This window comes from Calypte anna, chromosome 21 (assembly GCF_003957555.1).
Source record: "Calypte anna isolate BGI_N300 chromosome 21, bCalAnn1_v1.p, whole genome shotgun sequence".
NCBI lineage: Eukaryota > Metazoa > Chordata > Aves > Apodiformes > Trochilidae > Calypte > Calypte anna.
In genome coordinates, this window is record NC_044266.1 from 4,326,618 (window position 1) to 4,354,541 (window position 27,924).

Genomic DNA, 27,924 nt, shown 5'->3' on the forward strand with positions numbered 1-27,924 from the left:
TTCCAGGAGGGTTGGCTGTGATCTGAGACCTGTGGAAGGATATGTCCAAGGCTGAGTTGTTTTTAGACACAGCCACTTGGAGTTGGTTCACTGCCTGACCTGGCAAGGTTATGGAGGAGAGAGGTCATGTCACATTGCTTGACATTAAAAATCTAGGGCCTGATGTCCACTTCCTCTCTTTCCATGGTTAGGCTGAGGTAGGCCAGATGAAGGTCAGCAAACTTCATATTGTTTATAACTTTGGTTACTCTGTATCCTATGGCCCCATAAAAAGCAAAGATGGTCAGCAACAGAAAATAGCCATCAGGGCAGACTACAGGCCAGCACCTCCCTGTTTGCAGGCTTATCAGGTCTCTGATGACTTTTAAAAATACTCAGCTCTTACAGAACCATCTTCTCTTACTTTCTGCTTCTTGGTAATGCCAGAGAGACATGCAGCAGCACTGAAGTTTGAAACTTGAGCTCTCATCATTCATATGGAAGCAGTATACAGACTGTATACAGAACTGACAATGCTGACTCCTCAGTCATCTCATCACCAGCCCAGCAGAGCAATGAAGTGTTTGTAGAGTTCAGTTAAATTTAATACATGGCAGAAGCTCATGTAGGTTTCTTAGGAAATTACCAAACCTGTCTATCTATATGCCTGCTTAGTTCTCTGTTCTGCTCTTAGTTCACCGTTGATATGGGATCACATATTTCAATTAATCCCCATTAAGAATGTTTCAGTACAAGTTGCAAGTTATTGAGAGATTTTTATAAGATCAGTAAAGTAGCTACAGGCTACTTACAGACACCACTGTCTCTGAAGCATACTAATTAAAGGGGAGGGCTTCTCGGTAACAACACCATGGTGTTTGGAATCAATATTTTGATTTAAACTGTACCTTTTTTCCTGACTGCTCATCTACACTGAAAACACTTCTAAACACGAAGCTATGTCCGCAGAGCCCTCTGGTGGGAGAACCATCGAGGAGCAGATGGTGGTGGGTTTTTTTTCACCAGGCTATCACCAATTTCTGAAAATGACAAATGTTAAGGTGACAGAGGAGCCCTTCCATCAGCACATCCGAGGTTAGCAGGCCCTTTGCTAGCTACCTAGCTAGGGGATCAACAGCTTGTGGTTTTCCATTTCACTAGGTGATCCTAGGAAAATTTACTGTTTATTGACTGTGGCCAGCAGCATAGTAGAAGCAGTAAAAGACATTAATCAAACGGGGGGGGGGGGGGGGTGTGTGAGAAGAGCCATATTCAAAATTTGTGGATCACTTATATTCAGTCCAGGGAGGTGATTCTTCCCCTGTACTCAGCGCTGGTGAGGCCACACCTCGAGTACTGTGTCCAGTTCTGGGCCCCTCAGTTTAAGAAGGATGCAGAGGTCCTGGAGCAGGTCCAAAGGAGGGCAACCAGGCTGGTGAAGGGACTCGAGCACAGGCCCTATGAGGAGAGGCTGAGAGAGCTGGGGTTGTTCAGCCTGGAGAAGAGGAGGCTCAGGGGAGACCTCATTGCTGTCTACAACTCCCTGAAAGGAGGCTGTAGCGAGGTGGGAACTGGACTCTTTTCACAGACGACCTTCAACAAGACAAGAGGACACAGTCTTAAGTTGTGCCAGGGGAGGTTTAGGTTAGATATTAGAAAGAATTTCTTCACGGAGAGGGTGATCAGGCTATGGAATGGACTGCCCGGTGAGGTGGTAGATTCTCCGTCCCTGGAGACATTTAAAAAAAGACTGGATGTGGCACTCAGTGCCATGGTCTAGCAACTGCTCCGGTGGGTCAAGGGTTGGACTAGATGATCTCTGAGGTCCCTTCCAACCCGGCTAATTCTATGATTCTATGATTCTATGATAACATCACATACGGATTTGTCAGAAGAGACAAACCCCCCCCCCCCGTTTGATCTTTGTAAAAGAGGGGGTTGCTTGTGCAGGAACATGCAAAATCTCCCACCTTAGAAACCAGTTGACAGGAATGCTAGTCCCATATTCTTTTGTGCCTGCAACCTTTATTTAGAGCTCTAAGATATTTTCTCGTTTTTTGGCCTCAGATTCGCCAAATGTTTTCAAGAGTCCTCTGTCCCTGCAACCTATTAAGCAGGAGTTTGAGAGTGGCCACCTAGCGGTGTTCAAGGCTTTGGGTAAAATGCAAAGCCATAGCCCGACTCTTGATGGTGCTTTTGTTCCATGTGAGGGTAAGGACCAGCCAGCCTTTTCAGTGGTCACTCTTTGCATGGTTTTTCTAGTCCTGTTCGTTCGCAGTTTACGAAAGATTCAGCAGGAGTCGGACAGTGGCCACCGAGGGGTGGTATATTCAAGGTTTTTAATAAAATGCAAAGCCTTTACCAGATAGTTTGTGGTTGTGTGCGTAGGGTTCCATGTGAGGGTTATATGGCACACTCTGCTTATCCTGTCTCTAACAGGGGAGGCTAATTCAGAACGCCATCCTCCCTCCCTCCCCCGGGACTCCCGGCGAGGCCAGGGCCGTGGTATCGGTGGCTGCCTGGCCTGCTGGCTGGGCCCGAGGGTGCCGTGAAATCGTGGCGTGGGTGTGAGGGGGTGGGATGAGCGGAATGGTGGCAGGAGGGTCCTCGCCCACACCCCAGATCAGTGTGCGACCAGGGTTGTCCCCATCTCTCCCTTGTCCCTTCCTGCAGGAGCTCTGTTTTCCTACAGCCCACCCAGAGCAAACCCACTCCTTTGCACCCCACTTGGATACCAAAACCCTTGGTGTTTACTAGACCCTGAAAGTTTAAAAATACAATGCTATTTTAAAAGCAATAATACAATTTATTAAATTATATATAATTTATGAATAATAGTATTATTATTTTAAAGTTTAAAAACATAGATGGGGAGAGGGGTTCCCTTTGTCCCACAGGGTTTAAACCATCCCTGAGTCAGCTCTCCTTGGGGGCAGACAGCACCAACATTGCCATCTGTGCTGTTAATCCTTTTTTCAACCCATTTCTAGTTAACCAGATTCTTCTTCAGCTACCACACACCCATCAAAGGCAGCAAGAAATGAGCAATAAATAACTGAAGATAAACTTATCTAACACCAGTTCAGGGATCTCCACTGCTTGGGTGGAGGAAGATCAGGGCAGCAAAGCACTAAAAAAGGAAAGAATCTCATCATGTAGCAGCTCATCCCATCCACAGGGTGTTCCGTGATACTACACCTAAGACACATGCTTGGAGATCAAATTATATTTCAAATTCATGTTTCAAGAATGAACAAAAGAGAACTTAAAATGGGGGGGGGATTTGGTTCAGTCTGCCTGGGGATCCTCAGTCTCAGTGGTCCCTGTGTGACCCCAGGTCTCTGCCCTCCCTTGAGGTGCCTTTCACTCAGGTTTAGCCAAACTGCAGCTAAAAAGCAAGATCTCCCCCAGAGATCAGGGCTAACACAGCAGCAAACCCACACCACAGGGTGAGGACATGCAGCACCAACCACTCAACGAACACCACAATGGGGAAAATCTCCTAGAAAGGAAGAGGGTTTTTTTGTGGATGAGATGGGAAAGTGGGGTGTTTGATCCCCAAGGATGTCTTGGAAAGTCAGGAGGGTAAGGCAAGGGGTTTGGGCATTGATGTGATGCCTGTTCGCAACGTGGTATCTGGAGGTGGCTGCTTCTGCAGCTGGCAAGTGGTTAAGCCACTTGGCAAGCCTCAGTAGGGATGCAGGCGAGCTGCTGCTCCCCATCTTTTCCTTATCAGGTTCAGATGTTTTTATTTATTATTAGTTTGGCTTTTTCCACTAGGCAGGTGGAAGTAAAAGGTTGAAGGGAAGAAAAGTCTGGGGATGGACATCTCTACCAGCCCCGAAAGACGTCTGGGGAGGTGATGTCTCTTTCAACAAGCAGCTTTGGCAGCTCTCAAGAAATTCAGCAAGGAGTTTTCTCCTTGAACACAGAACTCTGGGCCATTTTTTCTGACTCTTCAAACACAGTTCCCTTGAAGTGTGGTTAATCATTGGGGCTGGAGCCCTGCATGCACTCCTGATACTGAGCCTCTGTGTCTCTGTTTGCTTTTGGCCCCACATTTTGGCAGGGCAGATAGCAGCTTTTTGTTTCTTATCTCCCCTGGCTTTCTGCTGCCTTGGTGTCTTGGTATCACCACATCTCAGCTGTGGTGATTAAATGAACAGCATTCCAAGTTGTTTTTTCCATGGCTGATGATTTAATTTCAAAGACCCTTTGCCCACACACTCCCAAGGTCTCCTATGCCCTGAGGGCAGGACAGGAAAACCACAGACCCATGAAATGAGACACTGATGTTCATCCTCCCTTTGGTGTGGCTGGATTTGGATGTAGACATGGATTTGGGGGAGGAAGTTGCACAGAAAAGACCCAAGAGAAACCATTCTTAAGGCTGCAGGGTGTGAGCACCACCAAGCATCTGCTTGAGATGTCACCAAGGCCAAACCACCACCACAGCAGCTAGAACAAGGTTGTGACAACCTCCATGGTGCCAGCTCTGGGCACAAACCACTTTCACCCTGTCTGTCCTGCCACCAAAATGTTTTATGACCACCATCAAGACCTTGACTAGCCTCATCCAGAAGCCACATTAGGCTGAGATGGTGACAGCTGCATGCCCAGGAGATGACCAGAGGAGACATGATGGAGAGAACAGGAATGCTGTGGGAAACTCCATGTTTCTTGTCTAGGGGAAGGATGGGAGTCCTTCTTATGCAGCAAGGAGCCACTTGGTAAGACCCCGTTTGCCCCCATCAGCACAGAGTGAGAAGGGGTTGGACTTCACCATTCATATAAAGGGAACTCGCAAAGCCAGCAGTTTCAGAGCTGTGAAGTCCAGGCAGGGGTAAGGAGGGATTTTATTGCCCTTGTATTTCATCAGAGAGGGGCGGGAGGCTGCAGACAGAGATTCTCCATCAGCCCACCGTATCCCTGGACACAGCTCTACCAAGGGACACAGCCCAAAACTGAAGTCAAGAGGCCCCACTGGGCATCAGCTGTGGGTGCTTGGGCATGGTGGTACCTTCACAATGCTCTTTACCCACTCACTAATGGTGACACTAATATCACCAGGGTGCACCCAGCTGGCTCCATGCTGTCCTGCTCATTATCTGCTGTTTCTGTCTCCTTCTACAGGGCCAGCCCAAGGATGAAGAACCTTCTTTTTGCTGTGGTTTTGGCTTGTGGTAAGTTCCCCAGTTTCAGTAGGCGAGGCTGGGATCTCATCTACCCAGGAAAAAAAAAAAAACCAGGAAAAAAAAAAATTAGAAAACCCAGAGACTGTGCACAATTTAGTTTTTCATTTAAATTTTGCATTTTCTCTCTAATGTTCTGTGTAGCGTTGCTATAGTCCTGGATATCTTCATGGTGTTGAGGGCTTGGGATGCTCAGTTCTGTATTTATTTAAAAGATCTGTATTTACTTTATTATTATTTATTGATCCTTGCAGTGGGGCAGTGCTGGTGGCAGGATGCAAACACAGCCTGTACAGAGAGCACTGAAACCTGCCAGACCAGACCATATCCAGTAGTTGCAGAAACCAGATAAAATACCGAGAAGGATTTTTGGGGCTTCTCACAGTTCACATGCATAAAAGTGACTTATTTAATGCCTCTGCCTGGTGGAAGGTGTGGGGAATGCTGCCTGCCTCCTCTGCCCCCCTTGCAGGGCTGCTGCCGGCTCACAGCAGCATTTTGGAGCTGGAGCAGATGATCAGGTCAACCACGGGGAAAAGTGCTCTGATCTCCTACAGCTGGTACGGGTGTTTCTGTGGCATTGGGGGCAGAGGGAGCCCGGTGGACCCCACTGACCTGTGAGTACCTGGAAAAACATCCCTACCCACTGCCAACAGGGTGGGGGTCCCTAAAAATCTCCTCGCTGGCAACCTGGGGTGCTTGGAGAGGGGGGGTTCTCAGGGTTTCCCAGCCACCTCTTGCTGATTCCTTGTCATCCCCTCCTCTTATCTGACCTTAAATTTGAGGCTGGACCTTCTTTCATCTCAGTGTGGCACAGGGGGGCCCAGGGGCAGCAATTTGAGAGGATGTCCCCCACAGGTGCTGCCATGCCCATGACTGCTGCTACAGGAAGCTGCGAGAGGGCCATTGCAGACCCCTGATCACCCCCTACCACTTCAACATCGCTGATGGAAACATCATCTGCAGTGAGTACCACTAAGTAGGGGTTGCCCAGGAGCCCCCATCGCTGATTCTTTGCCATCAGCTGGCAAAGCTACCACTGAACACTATGGGTTGTTTTTTTTTTCCCCCACAGGTAAGGAGCAGAGCTGGTGCAAGAGAGAGACCTGCCTGTGTGACAAGGCAGTGGCTTCGTGCTTCTCCAGCACTTTGGATTCCTACAACCCATCCTACCGCTTCTATTTCAGGCTGAAATGCAGAGGCAGTAAGCTCCAGTGCTGAAGGAGAGAAACCTGCACCCATGCTTGCAAATACTGACTGGTTTTCCCCATTGATACCACAAGACAAGCTTGATGTGGGTGCTGCACTGAGCCAGAGACAGCAAAGCTGCCTGCAAGGCAATGCTCAGGGTGAGGAAGGATACATGTGCATTACAGATGGAAATCCCCCAGCTCCTAGAAAGACCCAGCTTCCTTATTTTGTTTTTTGTGGGGTTTGTTTTGTGTTTGGTTGGTTGGTTTGTGGGTTTTTTGGCCCCTTCCTCCTCTCTTTTTCTCTCTTGATTTCCTTTCCCAGCAAAGATAATGAAATAAAAGGTATTAAAAAGGATTCTCTGTGGTGTTTTCTCAGGGGCACTGGAAAGGTATCACCTGGGCTGCCCAGTTTGGGGAGCACTTTTGCATCTCACACCAGCTTCTGGAAACCCCAAAATATTCATGATCCCCACAGCAGCCTAAAAAGGCTGAACATCCAATGGTGGTTGTAATTCCCAGCCAGTTAATTTACTCCTTCCCTGGCCAGGTCTAGCAACAGTGCTACTGCCACATCCTCAGCTGCGGAGGAGCTCTTTGCATCAAGAAATGGGGACAAATAAATGTCACCAAGTAAAACTTCCTGAGGATTGTCAACAAAATAATTCCCCAGTCCAGTGGCAAGCTGGGGAAACCCTCCTGGTGGCAGCTGGATTTTTTTTTTTTTTTTTTTTGCCTTCTCCAAACACCTCTTCCTGCTAGCACAACTCAATCCCTGAGCTCAAACAAAACAGTGCATTAAAGGGCAGATGAGATAAGGGCAAAAGGTGTTTTCATAGGAATAATGGAAGTGGCAAAATGTGGGAGATCATCTGAGACCCTCCTGTGACATGTAAAAACTAAGGTTTAAGAATAGTTCTCCACACAGGAGGGAAGATTTCAAAGCCTCATCCATCCCAAGGTGGATGCTAAGTGAGGAGGGCAGGGGCATTGGTGACTGGTTTCTGTATGAGTTCTGCTTGCAGTGAGGAGGGAGAGAAAATCATACAGAGAGAAATAAAGGAAATTTGCATTTATTTATCCCCAAACATCCATTTTTCTCGAGATGGGTGAGTATTTAATCACCCAGTGTCTGCCCAACCCCATGTTTCTAAAAACTGCATGTTTTGAGATGCTTTTATTTTGGTACCCCAAGGACCGAATCACTCACCCTGAATCATCTTTGCAGCATGAGAGAGAGCTGGTGCTCAAACTACAATTCCTCAGAACCTGGTTTTTTTTGGGTTGGTTTTTTTTGGGTTTGGTTTTTTTTTTTTTCAGATGCTGGGATGGAAAAACTCAAACAGGGCTTGCATTTCCCTCTGATAACGCACTATTGTGCTGGGGAGGGCAGAGAAAAAGGCTCTTGGGCATCTCAAGCTTGGGACAGAGTTCTGGCTTCCTCCTGGTGCTGGAAAGGTGATCAGGAGGGGAGGTGATCATCTCCCTGTACTCAGCACTGGTGAGGTTGCACCTTGAATACTGCATTCAGTTCTGGGCACCTCACCATAAGGACACAGAAGTGCTGGAGGGAAGCTCGAGAAGTTGGTTCAGTCTGGAAAAGAGGAGGCTGAGAGGAGACCTTACCAGTCTCTTCACCTACCTCAGGAGAGTGGAGCGAGGAGGGAGAGTCTCTTCTCCTTGGTGGAGTGTGATAGGACCAGAGGAAATGGGTGCAAGCGACACCAGAGAAGGTTTGGGCTGGATATTAGGAAACAATTTTTTCTCTGAAAGGGTTGGCAGGCATTGGAATAGTCTGCCAAGGGCAGTGGTGGAGTCACCAAACCTGAAGGTATCTAAACAGTGTATGGATCTGGTCCTAAGGGACATGACTTAGTGGTGAACTTCCAGTGTTGGTCAAAGTTTGGATTGGGTGATCTTGAAAGTCTCTTCCAAGCAAAGACATTCTGTGATTCTGTGGAAGTGACCCTGCATTGCCAGCTCATCCCACCCAGCACTGGCTCCAGCTGTTTTGTGCATTACTGTAAAGGGGAAGGACAGTTCCTTCTCCTTCACAGAAAAACCCAATCAGGACTTGCACAAAAAAGCACCCGACATTGCGGAGGAAAACACTATATAAATAAAGCCCATCGGAGTGCAGGGCCCTGCAGCAATCAAGCAGCTGTTTTCCAGAGGTAAGTGGGATGGAGGAACACTTCTCCCCTCTTTCCTATCTTAACCAAAAACCACGGTGCAAGTGGGGAGCCAGGTCCATGCTAGGAAAGTGAGGGCAAAGGGGAAGCCATCTCAGAGGCAGGAGTGGTGGGGTGCAGCCCTCCACAGCTGATCATTCCTTCAACTTTTCTCTTTCCCTTCATTTTTCTTTTTCCCACCTCTCCCCCATCCCATTCCCATCCCCGAGGCAGCATCACCATGTGCTGAAGCGATGGGTGCATCCTAAACCCCCTCACCTCCCCTAATCCCCAGAGCATCTCTGTCCCTGGACGTGGAGGGGAAGTATACAATAAGGCAGCTAACCTAATGGAGAAACGGTTTGGTTTCCTCTCCCAGGGCTGTCAGACAGATGAACTCTCTCCTCTCCTTTGCCGTGCTGTTTGCTTGGGGTAAGTGTCCTCACTCACAGCAGTCCCAGGGCCCTCCATGCAGTTACACCATCGAAAGCAGGACCAGACTGGTGCTTTCTTCATCTGCCCCCTTATAACCCCCTCTCCAAAATACACAACAACTCTCTGGCACTGAGCCAGGGACATGTTTCCTCTCCATTGTCCCTACTTGTTTTTTAAGACATCACCAGACTGGTTTCAGTGGAGGGAGGGGGGAGTTGGAGGGATAGGGATGCTGTTGAGGAACCAGCTGTCAGGGTGAGCCCAAATGATTTTCCCCACAGGTTTGTCCCCAGCTCATGGAAACCTCTGGAATCTGCAGGAGATGATCACAAAGGTGACGGAGAGGAACGCTTTGCTGCACTACTCCTTCTATGGCTGCTATTGTGGCTTGGGTGGCAAAGGGAAGCCCAAGGACCCCACGGACAAGTAAGACCCTGCTTAAAAACCTCCCTGCCCCAACACGTCATAGACTCACAGAATCCCAGGCTGGTTTGGGTTGGGAGTCCACCCAATCCCATGCCCCCTGCCATGGTCAGGGACACCTCCCACCAGCCCAGGGTGCTCCAAGCCCCATCCAACCTTCAACACTGCCAGGGATGGGGCAGCCACAGCTTCTCTGGGAAACCTGGGCCGGGGGCTCAGCACCCTCACCCCAAACAATTTCTTCCCAATGCCCAACCTCAATCTCCCCTCTCCCAGTTCAAAGCCATTCTCCCTCATCCCATCCCTCCAGGCCCTTGTCCAAAGTCCCTCCCCAGCTTTCCTGGAGCCCCTTTCAGCCACTGGAAGGTGCTCTAAGGTCTCCCCATTGCAGCCTTCTCTTCTCCAGGCTGAACAACATCCTTGCATGGCTTTAAATTTGAGGGGTAAGGGAGATAAAAAGAAAAACCCACCCCCCAAAGCCTTGAGCTCCCATACAGGTGCTGCCAGCTGCATGATTACTGCTACGACAACCTCCTTTCCTACCACTGTGATGCCAAGAAGCAAAGTTATCGCTACAGCTGGTGGGGTGGCAGCCCCTCCTGCAGTAAGTAGGACCATGTCAAAGGGGGTGACCCCCCAAAAGCCTGGGGTGACCTTGGCTTTACTTCTGCCTATAGGTGAGGTCTCCTGGTGTGGACAGCTCTCCTGCGAGTGCGACCGCAGCCTGGCACTCTGCCTGAAGAGAAACCTGGGGAGTTACAACAAATGGTACCGCTTCTATCTCAAGCACCTGTGCAGGTGATGGGAGCTGAGATGTGGGACAGGAGCACACTCAGGGGTCCTGCATCCCCACCCCTTCTCCCTGTCCCTGTCTGCACAGCCCGTGTCAGTACTGCTCCTGTCAATTCAATCAGTGTGAAAATAAACATTGTGCTTCAGCCATGCTGGTCCCCTGCGAGCTGCTGCTGGGTAGTAAAATCCCAGTAATCTCCTCCTCAAACACACCCCAAACTTTGGGAAAACTCTGTCCTTAGGTCCTGCGTCACAGCCCATGGGAAAAGGGGGAGCTTGGCCAGCAAGGGAAGGGGCGTAGGCATAAAAACATTTTTGGGACAGACAAGTCATTTCAGTGCTTTCAGTTTGGAGCCCACGAGCCGGACACGGAGGGCAGAGCTCTCCCCAGAAGGAGGGGCTGGCAGCAAGGAATCGGTGAGCGGCTCCCACCTTTTCACCCCACTGCTGGATGGGATGGCTGAATTGCTGCTGAGGGACTAAAAATGCAGGGGGTGTATCAGTAGGAGGCAGCAGGAGTGCTGCTTCCTGCTTTTTTCTCTGAAGTGTCCATTGCTTTCAGATAAAAACTCAGCTGGTAGGTTGTAGCTGAGGGGGGATTGCTGCTCTGCTGCTGCAAAGTGATGCCTCAGGTGGCAGAAGTGGTGGGATGGGAGGTAGGAGATGCTTGGGTGGTGGAACAGCTTCAGAAAGCGTTTGCTTTCAGCCAAAAGGCAGTGACACATATGCAAGAGTGCATGGCTGGCTTTCTCCCTCCACATTTTGGGCCGATTTCACATGATTTCAGACGGACAAGGCTTGCATGGCAGCAGCTGTCAACTGGCCATGCTGCCTGGCTGAATCTGTCCTCTGCTTCTCCTCCCAGGGCCAGGTGAGAGGAAGATGAAGGTCCTGCTGATACTGGCAGTGCTGCTTACCTGCAGTAAGTGCAGCTGTTCCCCAGGGATCCTTGCACCAATCTGGAGAGCATTCCCAACCCTCCTGGGGAGACTCCCAGCAAAGTGCTCCTCTCCTTCCCCTGGGCCTCATTTCTGTAGATAACTTGCAAAAACCCCATTTTCTGGTCACTCTAGGTGTGTTCATGGCTCATGGGAAGCCCTCCCGCACATACCCACCAGGACTGGAAGGAAGCACTGTAGGAAATCTGACCGGCCAGGGCTGCTACTCGGGACGGGGCAGCAGCAGCATAACCAAGGCTTCAATGGACCGGTACAGGCAATGCTGCCCAGGAGGGCTAATGGTGGCCCCAGGAGGGCTAATGCTTGTCCCAGGGTAACCCTCAGGCTTGTGAGCAACCCTAGCAGCATCCTTTGCAGTTTTGTGGCAAATTGCAGGCCAGGCGATGGGCAGCAAAAAGCAGGACTTAGGATGAGAGGTGGCATTCACCCCCGAGTCCAGCCCTGGTGTCAGTGGGACTGGGCCAGTAACAATGTCCTAAAGTCAAAGGGGTGTCATGGGAAGATAGGGACGGTTCTAAAGCCAGGGTAGGCAAGGGCTCTTGGAGAGGTTGCCCAGATCATCAGAGAAGAGGCTTGGTGTGGGAATAGGCTGGAAGGAAGCAGGTCTTGGGTGATTTCGAGGAAGAAGAAGATGCAGATGCTGGTGGCTCTTCCCACTCAGATCACAGAGGCTATTTCAAGTAGGTCTGAGGCAGCTGGTGCCCTGTTCAGGATGAGGCCAGCCTGTCCTTCTCCCCACAGGTGCTGCCGGCTCCGTGCCTGCTGCTACGCCAAGCTGGCTGCAGGGCGCTGCCGCCTGAGACCCACACAGCCCCTCTCAGCACTCAGGGCAAGAATCCCCACTTGCAGTGAGTCCCCACAGCTGTGGTCTGGGATACCCATTTCCCAGATCATCTCCCTCCTTCATGATGCCCTTTTCCTAGGGCAGAACCTCAGGGATCTTTCCAAACAGAAGGTCTCAAGAAGCGATTTCTCTCTGCAGGGTCTGGGACCTGGTGTCAGCGCGGTGCCTGCAGATGTGAGCAGAGAGCTCAGCTCTGCCGGGCGAGGGACCGAGGGCTGCTCCGCCCCCCCAGCAAGTGCCAGGGACGAGTCGGGAGGTGCTGAAGGAAAAAAAAAAAAAAAAAAAATCATACCATAACAAAACTTTAAAAAACCAAGAAAACAAATAAGTAAAAAAAAATAAAAATATCAAAGCATTGAAGCAAAAAGGTCCCTTGCAAAACCACCTCCATGCTGATAAGCACAAAAGGGATGGCGAGGTGCGGGGAGTGTTGCCCAACCCTGGTGAGTCTCCTTCCTCCTTGGGGCTTTGGTTTTGATTGGGTTTTCTTTTTTTTTGGCTTTGAAACGAGGACAACAAACTGCCCATGAAGCTGAGTCATTATACACTGGATTGGAGGAGGGAGAGCAGTGCAGATGAGATGGTTCAGCGCAGAAAAACAAGGGAGGGGTGGACAACTGCACCTTGTCGTTGCAAAGGACGAGATGATGAAAACCAGCACAAGCTCCTCCACGGACACTCATTTCCCCTTGGCTCAAGCCCCCCCATGCATCCTTTCAGCTCCCTCCGCTTCTGCTTTGCTGCAGATTCTCTTCTGTTGTTCCAAAATAAAACCAGTGAGCATAAACCATCCATCCTCCGTGTGACATGACTCAGCTGAGCCAGCAGACACCCCTTGCAGCCAGTGAGGAGAAGCTAACTTCTTAGTGAGGCTTCCCGTTGAAATACTCAGAAAAAAAAAAACCCAAAAAACCCCAAAACAACCAGATGTAAGCAGCAGACTCGAGAGACCTTTTCAGACTTCACCTCTAAAGCCTGCAAGTCAGTGAAGTAGCACTGCAAGTAGCACAGAAAATGAGGACCTCTTGTGTCCCGTGGCAACATTTCCAAATGATTTGAGGCCACATTGCCTGGCTTGTCTGTGGTTTCATCAGCTGCGACAACACGGAGAGATATACATTGCTAGAATGGGAAAAAAAAAATTTAAAAAGCCCCGTTGCAGATTCTAACATTTCAGGTTACTTCAGCAGCAGCTTAAGGCACAAATAACCAGAGCGTGGAGCAACTGGTCAGGGAGGTGATCCAAAATGGTCCTGCTGTCTGCACTGCCCACCACTATCATCCCCTTTTTGCAGGAGAGGGAGGAGTCAGTCCACTGCACCTGAGAAGCAATTCCCCTGCACCCCTGAGCTGCTAAACCCCCAAGCCTTCCAGCTCTGAAAATCTGCAGTTGTTCCTGAGACAGAGCAATCAAAGGCGGCGCAGAGAGGCTGCGGGAGGGCCGGGTGCTGGCAGCCTTTGCTGTAACGACAGGGTGGCCAGGAGCTTGCTCTTGCCTCACCCTCAACACAGAACAAAACAGATTTCTCACTGGAAAAGAATGTTTTTGGCCCATTCCGCAACAACCCCGAGTGCATCCCCTAGGAAAGAGCAGCTCAGGCTGTGCCTGTTTCCCCCCATCCCTGGGCATCCCCATGGAGCAGGTTTTGTGCCCAAAAGGGTTAACTCCCAGGGAGGTCTCAGTGGTGCAACCCCCCTGAGGCTCAGCAATGAAATTTTAACCACAGAAACAGCAACAAAACACTATTTCTCTGGGGCGTGATACCTCCCGGGCATCAGCAGCTGTAATTCCCACCCGAAGTGAAGTCAACGGCAGCAGGAAATATGCCTTAAATCAGAACTACTTCCCTCCTGTTATAAGCCAGGGACCAAGCTCAACCATCCTCCTCATCCATCAGTATTGAGTCCTGGGGGAGAGGAGGAAGAAGCAGGCAGCCCTTTGCCCAGCAGCTGCTGATTGCAAGGCACAAATCAAGGATCAAATCCTGGTTGAGATGGGAGAAAGGTGATCACAGAGACAGATTGCAGGCCAAGATGAGCTGAAATGCACCCTCCCATTTAAATTTTGGATTTTAACTACCTAGGTATTCTCCCGGCTGTACGAATCTGTTCTCACAGAGCTCTGAGTACCGAGCTGTTGGTTTAGATACTGCAGCTCCTCAGTGCCTTGCAATAAATTGGGCTGCAAAATTGTGTTTTGCATATGGTGGAAGAGAAGCAAAAGCCTCACTCTCACCCGGGGGATGGGGTGGAGCGGGTGGTGGATTTATGCCATGTGAGTGTTATTTCACATTTGGAGATAAGACTACTGCAAACCTGCTGCAGGGGGGGAGTTGGAGTGGAGGGTGCACCACTTGGCAGCTCAGCCAATTTGATTATTCCCTGATAGTGATAAAAACTGGCTGCAGGCTCAGGAAATCTGGAATAGTGGCAAGCTCTAGTTCAGTTAGTTAACTTGATGCCATCCCAGAAGTCTATTTAAACTAGCCCAGAGGGCTGATGAGGCAAATGGCAGAAAGAGGAAGAGATTTTGCTCTGGTCTACTGTGAGTTCCCTTTTCTCACAGTCTCTCCACAAAAGTCACATCCTTGTTCCCTGCCTCAGTTTCCCTCTGAAGAACACGGGGATTGCCTCCCCCTGGTTCTTTGGTCACAGTTCTGCCTGCAAAGCATCATATGGCACCTGCAACCTCTGCCAGAAGAAAACTGCTGGGAAGCCTGCGCAGCACCACCTGTTTAATTAGAGATTCTCTCCAAGCAAACGACATAACCATCCTCTTTTTTCACCCTTCCATTATACACCACTTTTTTTTTTTCCTTATCTTGATCCTTGCCTTATCTTGCTTTTTCATAAGTTGAACCAGATGCTTCATGCAGAGGTCCATGAGTGCCACCTGCTCAAAAATCCAACAGTCATCTTCTAAGATGACTTTCATCTAAGATGAAAATGGTTCCTGTTCTCCCTCAAGTTCTGTTTCGTTCCAGAAAGTTTTGGGATGCCAAGACACCCAGAGTCATGAACTCAACCCCACTCATCCCAGTCCACCCAAACCTCCCCTGCAAAGGGCACCCCACAGCTGGGGCCTATAGCAGTGCTGAGAGGCTTGTGCACACAGCAGGACCAACATGGTGAGGATTGTCAATATTTGCCCACTTCAGGTTCTCCAAAGGAGGGGCCCCACCAAGTATGCACTCAGTGGCCATAAAAGGTGCAACCAGTGGCTTTATCTTGTACCTTGCCTGCATCAGATCTCCTAAGGACCTCATACCTCACTGCAGACACCCTCACCAGCTGGGCCTCCATGGAGATACCTCCCATGTTAATGCTACCTTCAGAAAATGTGTTCAGCATGCCTTCAGAGTTGGTGTCCTAAAATGAAGGCAGTTCAAAGGTATCTTCTCTGCTTCAGCATTAAGGGCTCCTGCCCAATTCCATTAAGCATTTGACCATGAATTATAGAATGGGTTGTGTTGGAAAGGTCCTTAAAGATCATCCAGTTCCAAGCCTCCTCCATGGGCAGGGACACCTCCCACCTGCCCAGGTTGCTCCAAGCCCCATCCAACCTTCAAGATTGACAGGGGTAAGGCAGCCACAACTTCCTTGGGCAACCTGTTCCACCCAAATTCTCACCACCTTCAAATCAAAGAATTTCTTCCTAATACCCAACCTCTATCTTCCTTCTTCAAGTTTTAATCCATTTCCCCTTGTCCTCTCCCTAAACCCCCATGTCCAAAGCCCTCCCCCAGCTTTCTTGGAGCCCCTTCAGATATTGGAAGGTTGCTCTGAGCTCACCTGGGAGCCTCCTCTTCTCCCGGCTGAACAACCCCAATCCCTCAGCCTGGCTTCACAGGGAACTGCTCAGCCCTATGAGCATTTGAGTGGCTCTGCTCTGTACATGTTCCAGAATCTCTGTCCCCATTCCTTCCCCTTTGTCACACTTCCTACTGTAAATGTATCTTTATAACTGATTTCTCCTTTTACTCATTTTCTGTGCCACGGAAGGGCTTTGGGATGAGAGGAGTGCTGGGATGGAGCTGGTGAAGCCAATGCCCACCCAAGGTCTGTGCCTGCAAACAGGTTCTGCTCCAAGCAGCAACAGGAGCAATAACACAGCTCCCCACAATCATAAACCACTCCCCTTTTATGCAGCACTGGAATATGAACATGAAGAATGACCCAATTTCCCCTCCTTTCAGCCAATGTTCCACAGCTCCTAAGAGCTGGCAGGTGGACATTTGCCTCACATTCCTAGGAAGGGTTCAGGTTGTGCAGATGTTAAATTAATCAAAAAGTTTTGCCTCTTAACCCCCACACATAAATCCACTCGCACAATTCAGCTGGTCCATCTTCACAAATTTTATTGCCCTCAGCATCCAAAAACCAGAGGTTTGGTTTGGTAAGAGGAGCAAGAGCTCTGCTGAGAGTCCACAGGGGGAAAAGATGAAAACTCTGGTGTAGTTTCAACAGATTCCAAGAGAAAAGGGATCCATGAGCACTGCAGATGTGGCTGCCAGGGATGAGCCAATTTCTGCTGCTGTTCAGGCTCTGCAGATGAGGAGAAGGTGTGAAATAAACCTAAAGGCAGCCCCCTGGGAAGGAATGGGGCACACCAGAAACTGAGTAGCAGAGCAGAAAAAACCATTTTGTCAGGCGAATAAACTCCAGGGTATCAGTCAGAACCTGGCCAAATTCTAAAAAACTTCCAGTTCAGCTGAACTTCTTACCTGCAGGGACAGGATTTGGAAAAAAGTAAGCCTGGGAAAGATGACAGTGGTAGATAGGATGCAGGAAAAGCAGCTTTCCACATAGTTCTACCCTTGTACACACCTTCAGGAGGTCAACAGCAACCCAAACAGTCCAGCAGCAGAGTGCACTCCCGACCCACTCCCGGCTGTAAACCTCCAAGATGTAAGATAGCAATAAACACTAATCCTCCCCAAATCCCAAGGGAACACACAGGACTTATTGTCCTATGACAGCATATTACAAAGCAAGCTTAACTCCACCGAAGAGTAAACATGAGCTATGAATCACGATCTCTGCTTATTCCTCGCCTCCCTGTCCTCCTGGCAAAGAAAATCCACAACCTGTTTTAGAAAGCAAATTCTCTGCAGAAAAGAAAGTTCCCTGAGGAATGCTGCATAAGGTTTCCCTAAAATAAAAAACACATTGAAAAGGTGGGTGGGAATTTCAACAGCTAAAGAAACAAACTGCAAAAGACAGAATGAGATTTTTAACATCTTTGGATACAAATCGTTGTGCAGGTACAAAGCTACCCTGGCAAAAAATGAAGATAACTTGACTAATCTAATAAGACTTATGAGCCCAGTACATTAAGACATTGTTTTAATTGTATAACACTTGGAAATTAAAGCTTTTTCAGCCACATATTTGGCTAAGGATATCTGAGGCCACAAGCTGAAGGACAGCCTCTCTCTGCTGTTTAAGATGTCTATGGGACAACTCCCTCCACAGTTCTCCAGGCTTGGAGCATAAGAATCCTCTTACTTAAGAAATACTATTCAGACTTCCCTCCACAAGAGTTACTCACACCTACTACTGGCATTTGGAGCAGCACTTGACACACTGCTTTACTCACCAGACACTGTGTCCCACCATAAAGCCCAAGAGCTGCTTTGTTTGACTTTATCTCTGCCAAGCTCATTACAGGAACAAAAGGAACTTCTTTACCATCCCTAAGCCTGTTCTACACCCCCAGTACTTAAGAGTAGAACTCCCTTCTTTTATTCTTCAAACAATCTTGATAAGCAGTAGTGGAACATATGAAGAAGTACCAGCTCTGATCTTGACAGTTCATTCAAAAAAGGCATCTGCAGATCTTGAAAACATGGAAAATTTTCAAAAGCAATGTTCCTTACTATCAAAAAATATCTATTTTGCCTCTACCCTGGCTGATGAGGTGTCTCTTTTTATCTATTGTGTGTGTAAGTGCACATGTGCTTTCTTCATGCTTAGTGCTTGACAGAAGTCCAAAAACCTGAGTGAAGCTAAAACACAGCAAGCCATAAATTGGAGGCCAAGTACTACACTCGTAACACTTCATCCAAATCCCCAGTCCTATAGGAAAAGAGATCACAGGATCCAAGCTGTACATTCTACAGTATTCACTGACCTTACCGAAGAGGAATTTTAAATGAAAAAAATATCCTACTGTGGAAAAAGTTTGATTTATGAAGAGTGAAGTAGGCAGGGTTCCCAGTGATCACTGCTACTTGGAAGCTTGTTCCCAGGACTCTGAATCCGCTGGCTATACTAATTTCATTTGTGGACTAAAGACTATCAAGTTCCTGACTATGCCTAAAGCTCTGGATTAGCCCAAAAGCTCCAGAGTACAGCAAAGGAGATGGAATTCCAAATGTTCAAGTAACAATGCTCAACAGAAGTCTCACACTTGCTCACATTATATTTTACCACCTCATTAGACTTCACCAGATTGGATGAATAATCTCTGCAGCCTCAGTAGTCCACTGGTATTGAATATTTTTCCTCAAAATGTCTCAGCAGTTGGCAAACAAGCCAATCCCAAAGTGAGCAAGAAGCAAGCATGAAGGCAGCAATCCTATTCTCCCTTCATGTACAAACCCACTCCTGAAACAGCCCAGTGCAACAACAACACAGCAATTTCAGAAAGATCAAAACTCAGCACTGCATCCTTGCGTGGGGCAAAATGAGGAATCTTGTGTTTAATACAGTGTTTGCCAACACCTTGCTTTGGATAGGATTCTGGGATTCTGTTCCCTTACTTTATTTCAATTTAAATAGAAGAAAAAAAAAAGTTCCTGAGTGAAGAATGGTTAAGCTTTCCCTCACAGCAAGATAAAATTAGCTCTTCCAAGCATAAACAAGTAAAAAGTTGTTATGAAAAAACCATAATCGAAGCACAAGAGATCTCAAAACAAATTTGATGCTGCTGTGTGAAGAAAAGGTTCTCACCTTCATCTCACTCCAAAATTTATAAAACCAGGTCTCTACTTTTCATTAAGTTCTAACAACTCTTATCACACACAGGCTGATGCAGAATTATTGAATAACTGTTCACCGCAAAACCAAAGAAACAGAAAATTCACCTCTGCTTAGAGATCTCCACAGAAAGAGGTTGTAGGACAACAATGGGTGCTTGGAAATTTGCTTCAGGGGAATTTTACCTTTGTCAGTTTGATTTGCTTTTCTCACCAGGGCACTCAGAACACATTCAGTCATATGTTTAGAGCTGCCATGGCCTTCACCAAGGTGACCTGGTTGGTTGAGTCTGTGTCCCTGCTGCTGTTGTCTGTGTAGTCACTCTGGGTGCCCAGGACCCTTTGTTTGTGCCTTTCCTCCTGTCGTTTCTTCTTTTCTAACCGCTGCTGTTCCTTCTTCTGTTTTTTTGACACCTGAAAGGGAAGGATGAAAACAGAGAGTTGAAAACACACGTTTTCATCTCAGTTGGGGAAAAAAAAACACACTGGAAAGCAGACAAGGAGATATCAAAACAGCTGCCAGTGAATGTTTGTTACAAACGACTTATCTGTACTTTATTTTGTGTTATTTGAGGAAGAGTGGCACATGTCACCAGTCAGTGAGCTTTGCATCAGAGAAGTCACAGCTAAAGCAGCAACAACATCTGATATGCAGCAGCTCTTTTTAATTCAAAGGAAAAGATAGCTGCTGATTAAGCAATCCTAAGCATTCCCCTCATTGTTAAAGGACATGTAAATGACTGCTAAACTGCCCTCCACCTACCTTTGGGTTTCTGCCAGATCGGGTCTCTTCAGCAGCTCTAGCCTGTCCTTTGCTGTTTTCCATTTCATCTTGATGCAAATGCTCATTTCCAAAGACCCTTGAACCAGTTCCATTTGCTTCCCACAGGGTTCCACTACACAGTTTCTGATCTTGGCTCTGGGGATCACTCTGCTCCTCACCACCTACCAACAGCAAAGGTTTTTCTTAGACACACTCCACCCAGAAGCTGTCTCACTGTCAGCCCTTTCCTTTTTCCAGACTATAGAAAAGTGGTGTGGGTTTTGGTTTTTTTTTCTTTTGGAGTCTGCCCTCACTAACAACCTTCCTGAGGCAGCACAACCAAAAGCAAGCTTCAACTGCTCCTGTCCCTCTTGAACTACTGTCTACAGAGAACACTGACATCAGACTGACTCTTCTGAAGCACCAGGTGACACACTCCACATACTTACCAATTCTTTCCATTTCCTTCGCTTGAAAGATAGCAAATATTGCAGATTCTATATTGTAGTTTTCCACTTCCAATATCCTGCTTATTAAATCAGTGTCCTGTCCACAAGAGAAAGATAACACTGAAGAGAGTTCAAATCACTGACGTACATTCATTTAACAACCACCTGCACTACCAAGAAGGGGTTGCTGCTGCTTTTATGACCTTTCAATTAGCCTGGATTCCATGACTGAAAAAGCTGAGGGAGAAAATCTGAAATTCCTGAAGATGCCAGGAAAAAGGAATACTCTCTTTCAGCATAGCTGTTACACTCTTGACTTCTGTTCTATACATCTGTCCGGTGCAAGAAGCACATGCAGGAAACACACAGGCATGGACAGAAGCTAAGATCTGCAGAGTATCAGGTCACAGAGTAACATTCCACTACAGATATCCTCAAGGAGCTTCCAATTTTACAGAATTTGCTTCAAAGTAAATTTCCTGAGACTGCAAGGCAAACCTTCCAAAATTACTAGTTGTCCACACAGAATACATATTTAATCTGGATTTAAGGGTTGAGTCTAGGATGAAAAACATCCTGGTTTGTGCCTCCTGTACTGAAATTACCCAAGATAAGTATTTTTTGGAATTTTTCCCATGGCTACTTTCAAGATCTGAACACTAAGCACAAAAAGGCTACTCTATACTTACTGTACATCCAGTTGCATTACACACTTTTTGTATAGCATCTTCCATTTCAACTTCATTCTCATTTTCAAATTCACCCTTCTGTGGCTTCACTTCCTCCTCCTTACTGGAATCATTTTTGCAAAGCCTCTGAAAGAAAAGCAAAGCCCAGCACATCACAGAAGGACACGCAGCAATTTCATCATCATCTTCTATAAAAAACAATCTGACATTGCTAAAAATGTGATTATTATGGTACAATTTTCTCAGAAATACGTTGTGTCAAAGCATCTTGCAAATTGTGAAACTTCCATCATCACTGACACTGTTTTCCATGATTCATACGTTTCTGAGCAAGCTCTCACATCATGGAAGACCATGCATAACAATAAGCAATCACTGGCTTTTGAAGTGTGGTATTAATTTGTTCTCAATGCCACCCATTATGCAGTTGTGTGCAGAAAACCTCAAGGACAGCAGAGTTTTACTCCTTAGCACAGGAAAAAAAAAAGGAAAAAAAAAGAGAAAAAAAAGAAAAAAAGAAGGAAAAAAAAGAAAAGAAAAGAAGAAAAAAAAGAAAGAAAAAAAAAGAGAAAAAAAGAAGAGAAAGAAAGAGAAAGAGAAAGAAAGAGAAAGAGAAAGAAAGAGAAAGAAAGAGAAAGAAAGAGAAAGAAAGAGAAAGAAAGAGAAAGAAAGAGAAAGAAAGAGAAAGAAAGAGAAAGAAAGAGAAAGAAAGAGAAAGAAAGAGAAAGAAAGAGAAAGAAAGAGAAAGAAAGAGAAAGAAAGAGAAAGAAAGAGAAAGAAAGAGAAGAAAGAGAAAGAAAGAGAAAGAAAGAGAAAGAAAGAGAAAGAAAGAGAAAGAAAGAGAAAGAAAGAGAAAGAAAGAGAAAGAAAGAGAAAGAAAGAGAAAGAAAGAGAAAGAAAGAGAAAGAAAGAGAAAGAAAGAAAGAGAAAGAAAGAGAAAGAAAGAGAAAGAAAGAGAAAGAAAGAGAAAGAAAGAGAAAAAAAGAGAAAAAAGAGAAAAAAAAGAGAAAAAAGAGAAAAGAGAGAAAAGAGAGAAAAGAGAGAAAAGAGAGAAAAGAGAGAAAAGAGAGAAAAGAGAGAAAAGAGAGAAAAGAGAGAAATAGAGAAAAGAGAGAAAAGAGAGAAAAGAGAGAAAGAGAGAAAAGAGAGAAAAATGGGAAAAAAAGAGAAAAAAGAGGAAAAAAGAGAAAAAAGAGGAAAAAAAAGAGGAAAAAGAGAAAAAAGAAAAAAAAGAAAAGAAAAAAAAGTGACCTTAGGGGCTTTTCTATCCCCAGTGTGACACAGGAACCAAATTCTTTTCTCAATGCAAATGAGAAAAGGAAATCCAGCAGTAACATTAATGAATTTTATCACCCACAGCTGACTCAGACCATCTTTTCATAACCAACCTCCATCTGAAGATAGGCTGGAGCTTCAGAATCATCATTGATTCTCCTCACACTGTCATAGTGCTCTCCGTAGCGATAGGCAATGTGCAGTTCCCTCACCTTGTTTTTGTCTGTGCCTTGAATCTAAATGAAACAAATGAACCCCTAACGATCATTTAGAATCAAATTCAGCACCATATTTTACCAAGTATTATTTTTTGAAGCAATGCTAGACACTGTGAGGGAAAACAAAGACAGCTACATCAACCTAATAACCCAGGTGTGCCTAGAGTGACAACAGAGCTTCTGTCTCAAGGATGTTTGGAAATCAGAACACAGTGGGAAAACATTTCACTGGGAAGCTCAAAACTATTTTCCACACTTTCCACATCAGTTGTTAATATTCTGATCACTCTCACAGACCCAGTTTCAGTGACTTCTTCCATTCAGGGTATGACACCTTTTTCACCTCAAATATAAGGCAAAAAGAACCCATTCAAGTTGTGACCACAGTGGAAACAGTCACCCAAAGCTTTGTTCTGCAGCTGGGACAATTTGCATGCAGAGTGGCTGTGTTTTGTTTTTAAGAAAAAGACTAACAGAAATAAAGCCAAACCATGAAAATATATTAACTCTCTGTTAATGACCAAATGTTCCTTTGCTTCATCAGCACCAAGTGCAGCAGCTTCCATACAAAATTCCTGCTCTAAGTATTGCCTGTGCTGATGCAAGAATAATTCCTACCCCTACCATCAGTGCCTCAAGCCATTAGCTAAAAGCTGCACTGCACTCCAGCTCTTGCAAGGAATGCAGAAAATGACACTGCATTTGCAGATCTCCTCTGCTTACCTGTCAAGCCAGAGTTCAAAGATCTGACAGCTCTCCTGGAGGAGACATCAGTAAGCAAAGGACAAGAAATGCTTCCTTGAGGGCTTCAGAATTTCCCAACCCTTTTACGTCTTTGAATCAGCTTATCCCAAGTTACAGAACTGACACCAAGTCACCTTTCAGCCACGTCTGCTGTTTGAGCTGAGTTAATGACTTCAGGTTTCACAACAGATGTTTTCCATTCATCTGCTTCACACTTGTTCAGTTTTAAAGTCCCAACTCAGCACTTGGTTATACTTCATTCCTGCCTTCTATTTTACTAAATTTTTCAACTTAGTTGAAAACTACATGTTGGATCTCAGTAAGGCTTATTTTAAACATTTCTCCTCTGCTGGAGCCTAAATAGATACCTAATAAAATCCCAAAGCTCTCAAAATATTATTCTGACAATTAGCTTTAAGTAGTGAAGGCTCTTTCTACATGCTCTTCCCACAATACCTTGGAAGTGTAGCTAAAAGATAGCTGCAGATAAAAAGGGCAAAAACGCTGAAGAAAGCGAATAGCTTTTGTTATACAAAAAAACCCCAATAAAGAAACCTAGCTTGAAGCTCTAAGAAAGGTAAAAAAAGTTTTTAAAAAGTAAAGGGTGTTTAAAGACCTAAAAAGTCCATGCAGAGGTCCATGCCGAGATGCCCACCTCCAAAGGGGTTCTCTTAAAATGAAAGGATAACTCAGCATCTGCTTTAGACTTGGAACCCAAGGAGCTATTCACACCATCTGCTTTAAGCATCTTGCTGCTCTGCCTCTCTGGAAATGCTCTCTTTGGAACCTAATTGAAATTATCCTGGGGCTCCAAAGCTGAGATGAGGAAGGGCAAGTATGTTGGTGTATAAAAAATTAAATTAAAAGGATGTCCTGGGTTAGTGAGGTCTAGAAAATTGTTAACATTGTCACCATGTTGCAAACCTTGACATCTCATGCCCTGATGTGGGTCAGAGACTCCTTAGGTTACAGCTGTTAACAGGTCTGCTTACATCATTCTCAAGAGCCTGAGCCAACCTTTCACTGATGAGGCTACACCCAACAATGAAACTATCATCACAACCTCTGTGCTGGGAAGGTCAAGAACAGGGCAAAAAAAAGTTTTTTTAGGGGATATACAAAGTATTGGTCAGTGTTAACCATGCTGAGGTGAGGATCTGGTTCAAACCAGTTGGAAAAGGACAGCACCCTCAGGAACTCTCCTGTACTCCTGCAGGTCAGGCAGCTGAGTGTTTCCATTCATGTGTCACTGTCACAAACACTTTTCTTTTTAAAATATGTAGGTTACCTGTCTTACTGCCCGTGGCTGCCATGTATATCAGAGTTCAAACTTGCCTGGATTCAGAAATCCACTAGGCATTGTTTCAAATGTATTTAAGACTCCACTGACAGCTTTCATCTGGTCTTTTACATTTATTACCCTGTTTAATTTATATAGTTCATTGCTTCTGCCTATAAATTTGGTCCAGAAACAACCTGGACTTGAATACAACTTCACAGATGCTCAATGAGCAGGTAGTGGACACATTCCAGTGTGGACTTGCCACAGAAAAACAACAAAAAAAGAGAGCAGGAGGGACCTGATGGATTACTTGCTCCAGTGCCCTGCTGCCAGAGGAAACCATACTCACAGGCCTGCCCAGAACCTGAATAAACACCACCTTGTGGCTTTAAAACTTTTTCCCTCTTCTGCCCAGTCCAGAACATCATTTCTCCAACTGCCAAAAACCTTCTCATTTCCAAATGAAATGGAAACACACTGCAGGGGCTGCCTTGCTACACCTTCAGCTCCTCATTCCTGAACTTTGTCATACAGCTTTCCTTAAGCCTGGCTCAAATTCCTGTCAGAAAAGTCACCTCATATGTAGGCTAATGTTCAGAAATGAGCTGATTTTAAGCTAATGGCTTAAAACCAAAACCATCCTTATCTTTTTCAGGCACTCATTTTCATTCCCTTTCTTCCTGGTTGAGATATATTTTTCTTCAAGGCTGAAATGAAAACACAGCTCCACACCATGCCCAGCTACCAAATGGTTTCTTGGAACAGATCAGGAAGTTTCAACACACTTGTACTCATGAGCTGAAAATCAGGCCAAAGGAGAGAGGTTTTGTTTCTCACCTGCCAGAGAGGAGCATTCAGCTGATGAATAACCACATTGATTTGATTGTTCCTTGCAAAGGCCACAATAGCATCATTGCCAGCAAAGGTCCCAGGCTTGGCCAAGTTGGCAACTAAAGGAAAAAAAAAAACCAAACAACAACAAACATTCAGAAGAGTTGGAAACCTCATTTCTGACATTTACAAAAGTACTAGAGGGGTAGCAAGTAACAAAATTTCAACACAAGCCCAAGAAATTCTGGAAAGGAAATCTCATCTGTGAAACAGTGATTGCTGAGGCAGGAATTTGGCAGTGACAGAAGTTAATGCACCTCAAACACAGAAACCTCTAGAAAACACAGTGCAGCCTCAGATTACACAAGGCCATGAGGTCTGTGTTAGCTTGAGAGGAAGAATGCCATGTACAAACCACCTTCATGCATCACCTACATGGTACTCATCACATCCTCCAAGCTGTCAGGCAAAGGCTGTATCAGTCACTGCTTTGGATCTTCTGGGTTACCAGCATGCAATATAAGTATCAAAGAAAAAAAGAAACTCAAAGATATGAGCAAGCCTCCACCCACCAATATTCACAGGCAGGGAGACCATTTTTAGTTTCTTTTGAAAACACCACTTTTCTTATTCTTTGCCTTTTTTTTTGCCTCTCCTTCCTTCTCCAAGTTTGTCCTAAATTTAAACAATTCCCAAAACTTATTACAAGCTTAATAGCTCATTTGGTTTCAGAAGCAAAAGAGACAGAAATGTAAAGTCACTGTTTCTAAAAAACAGAGAGAAGCCCTAATATAGTTCTGGGAGGAGGAACTCAGGAGGAAGAAGGGACTCAGGTGGGATGCAAACACATTACACAACAACCCCTTCCAATAAGTGTCCTAGGGAGCCCATACCATGCTTCTCAAAGGGCACATCATCCTCCACAAAAGGCTCAAAATCCTCCCGCTGCTTTATCATGTAATCCACCGTTTCCTGGCGATGCCTGAGGTGGTTCCTGGAGTGCCCCTCCAGCTGGTCACCAAGGGCCCGAAACAAACAATTGCTACCAAAAGAGAAACCAGAGGTTAAGTGTGTCTAAAACACAGAGAACAGACACACCATCAAACCAACAGCCAAGCAGCTGGTGTTATAGCGAAAGAGCTGAGCTGTTTCTGTTGTCTTCTGAATGCAAAGTAGCACCTGTCCCCTGTGCTTTGGATGGCTGCTGTAATTAAAAGAACTGCTGGAAAGAACAGAAGGTTTTGAGTGAACACGGCATCAGCTCCAACAGGGTAACTCAAGGGCAGTAGGAGTGATGGGCCAAACTGTCTTTAACTGACACTGATACATCACACAGCTCAATGGTCTACTACACAACATCAGCACAGACACCTCTATCACCCAGTACTTATGGACCTTTCTATGCTCCACTCAGCAGGCCAGTGGAGCTCTCATCCTCCCTGGGATAAGCCTAGGACTAGCAGAGCCGTCACACCAGGAACTGACAAACCAAGGGAGCCACCAGTCCCAGGGGACAGAGCCCTGCACAGCCACAGAGCAGACTCCTCTGATTCCTGTGGGCTACAGCGGAGAAGCCCTCATCACTGGCCCCACTCAACCCGGAGAGGAAAGCCCTCAGGCTCCCCAAAAGCCGGGGAAGCACAAAACCCTCAGCCCCGGGGCCAGGAGGCCTCCGGAAGCACCGACCCCAGGGACGTCGCGGCGCTCACCCATCGCCCGGCACCTCCCGCAGCTTGAGGCCGAGAGCTCGGAGCTGCCTGACGAGGCCTCCCCCGCCCGAACCGGGACCCGGGGCCGGTGGGGCGGGGGGCTGCCGGGGCCGTCGGCCCTTCCTGGCTCCGGTACCAGCCCGGGCCTTTGCCGCCGGCTGGCGGGACATCCCCGGCGGGCGGGCACTGCGCCTGCGCCAACCAGGCCACCAGCGAGAGCACCGCAGCTACGGCCAGAGCGCCGCCGTGGAGAACTCCTCCAGGGGGGAGGATGAGAGGAGGAGGAGAAACGGGAGGGGGAAGAGTCGGAGGGAAACTGGGGCAGGGGTACGCAGAGGGAGCTGCGAAGGAGGGTGCAGCCAGGAGCAGCTGGCAGAAGGGTGACCCTCTCTCTGGGGAGAACAGCGTCATCAATCATTTAAACAAACAAACAAACAAACGTGCCCGGCGCTGCCCTCGCCCTCTTCTCCGGTTATAACCCCCCAGGGGTCACTTCAGCAGCTCTGCCCTTGTTGGGCACGAGAGCTCTGAAGAAAATCGGAGGGGAGAAAGCTGACTGACTACCCGCGAGGTGGCACCACCAGAACGCGGCTGGCAGCAGCGCCGGAGCAGGAGAGAGCGGGCTCTGCCAAAATTAATTCATAGAAACACAGAATGGTTTGGATTGGAAGGGTCCTTAAAGATCATCCAATTCCACCCCCTTGCCATGCTCAGGGACACCTCCCACAAGCCCAGGTTGCTCCAGCCCCCATCCAACCTTCAACACTGCCAGGGATGGGGCAGCCACAACTTCTCTAGGCTGCCTAAGATGGCTCAGCACCCTCAAATTAAAGAATTTCTCCCTAATGTTTAACCCAAATCTCCCCCTCTTCAAGTTTTAACCCATTTCCCCTTGTCCTCTCCCTACCCCCCCATGTCCAAAGCCCTCCCCCAGCTTTCTTGTAGCCCCTTCAGATATTGGAAGGTTGCTCTGAGCTCACCTGGGAGCCTCCTCTTCTC

The 27,924-nt window shown here is 46.9% G+C and overlaps 4 protein-coding genes across 10 annotated transcripts; 3 read left to right on the top strand and 1 right to left on the bottom strand.

The window, feature by feature from the left end:
* Nucleotides 1-5,010: 5,010 nt before the first annotated feature.
* Nucleotides 5,011-27,095, bottom strand: OTUD3 (OTU deubiquitinase 3). 7 transcript variants are annotated; one of them, XR_003988460.1, is made up of 9 exons: nt 26,926-27,095; nt 26,110-26,258; nt 25,223-25,335; nt 22,255-22,377; nt 20,867-20,992; nt 20,178-20,274; nt 19,729-19,910; nt 19,152-19,379; nt 5,011-5,202 (listed from the first exon to the last, which is right to left on the bottom strand). XR_003988460.1 is itself a non-coding variant. In XM_030463534.1 (8 exons), exons 1-8 carry the CDS (start codon nt 27,093-27,095, stop codon nt 19,203-19,205), a joined length of 1,137 nt encoding a protein of 378 aa, XP_030319394.1. In that variant the 3' UTR covers nt 16,329-19,202. The 7 variants fall into 7 exon arrangements, 1 of the variants encoding a protein (XP_030319394.1); XR_003988459.1 differs by lacking the exon at nt 5,011-5,202 and adding an exon at nt 16,329-16,709; XR_003988457.1 differs by lacking the exon at nt 5,011-5,202 and adding an exon at nt 16,329-19,037.
* LOC103537390 (phospholipase A2, membrane associated) lies at nt 5,123-6,434 on the top strand. The gene is made up of 4 exons (XM_008503674.2): nt 5,123-5,162; nt 5,644-5,788; nt 6,030-6,136; nt 6,247-6,434. Exons 1-4 carry the CDS (start codon nt 5,126-5,128, stop codon nt 6,390-6,392), a joined length of 435 nt encoding a protein of 144 aa, XP_008501896.2. The 5' UTR covers nt 5,123-5,125; the 3' UTR covers nt 6,393-6,434.
* On the top strand, nt 8,919-10,192 carry LOC115599490 (basic phospholipase A2 homolog). Its single transcript, XM_030463539.1, has 4 exons — nt 8,919-8,964; nt 9,249-9,393; nt 9,888-9,994; nt 10,068-10,192. The coding sequence occupies exons 1-4, from the start codon at nt 8,925-8,927 to the stop codon at nt 10,190-10,192; spliced, it is 417 nt and encodes a 138-aa protein (XP_030319399.1). The 5' UTR covers nt 8,919-8,924.
* Nucleotides 10,517-12,769, top strand: LOC115599489 (phospholipase A2 crotoxin basic chain-like). The gene is made up of 6 exons (XM_030463537.1): nt 10,517-10,599; nt 11,048-11,104; nt 11,256-11,391; nt 11,883-11,989; nt 12,124-12,241; nt 12,497-12,769. Exons 2-6 carry the CDS (start codon nt 11,065-11,067, stop codon nt 12,513-12,515), a joined length of 420 nt encoding a protein of 139 aa, XP_030319397.1. The 5' UTR covers nt 10,517-10,599; nt 11,048-11,064; the 3' UTR covers nt 12,516-12,769.
* Nucleotides 27,096-27,924: the final 829 nt, after the last annotated feature.

Coding starts and splice junctions, on each gene's coding strand:
- LOC103537390 (XM_008503674.2), top strand. CDS start 5,126: ATGAAGAACCTTCTTTTTGCTGTGGTTTTGGCTTGTG. Junction 5,789..6,029: donor CCGGTGGACCCCACTGACCT/GTGAGTACCTGG, acceptor TGTCCCCCACAG/GTGCTGCCATGCCCATGACT. Junction 6,137..6,246: donor TGATGGAAACATCATCTGCA/GTGAGTACCACT, acceptor TTTCCCCCACAG/GTAAGGAGCAGAGCTGGTGC.
- LOC115599490 (XM_030463539.1), top strand. CDS start 8,925: ATGAACTCTCTCCTCTCCTTTGCCGTGCTGTTTGCTTGGG. Junction 8,965..9,248: donor TGCCGTGCTGTTTGCTTGGG/GTAAGTGTCCTC, acceptor TTTTCCCCACAG/GTTTGTCCCCAGCTCATGGA. Junction 9,394..9,887: donor CCCAAGGACCCCACGGACAA/GTAAGACCCTGC, acceptor GCTCCCATACAG/GTGCTGCCAGCTGCATGATT.
- LOC115599489 (XM_030463537.1), top strand. CDS start 11,065: ATGAAGGTCCTGCTGATACTGGCAGTGCTGCTTACCTGCA. Junction 11,392..11,882: donor ACCAAGGCTTCAATGGACCG/GTACAGGCAATG, acceptor TTCTCCCCACAG/GTGCTGCCGGCTCCGTGCCT. Junction 11,990..12,123: donor GGCAAGAATCCCCACTTGCA/GTGAGTCCCCAC, acceptor TTCTCTCTGCAG/GGTCTGGGACCTGGTGTCAG.
- OTUD3 (XM_030463534.1), bottom strand. CDS start 27,095: ATGTCCCGCCAGCCGGCGGCAAAGGCCCGGGCTGGTACCGGAGCCAGG. Junction 22,378..25,222: donor TGAATGCTCCTCTCTGGCAG/GTGAGAAACAAA, acceptor TGTTTCATTTAG/ATTCAAGGCACAGACAAAAA. Junction 20,275..20,866: donor GTAATGCAACTGGATGTACA/GTAAGTATAGAG, acceptor TCTTGTGGACAG/GACACTGATTTAATAAGCAG.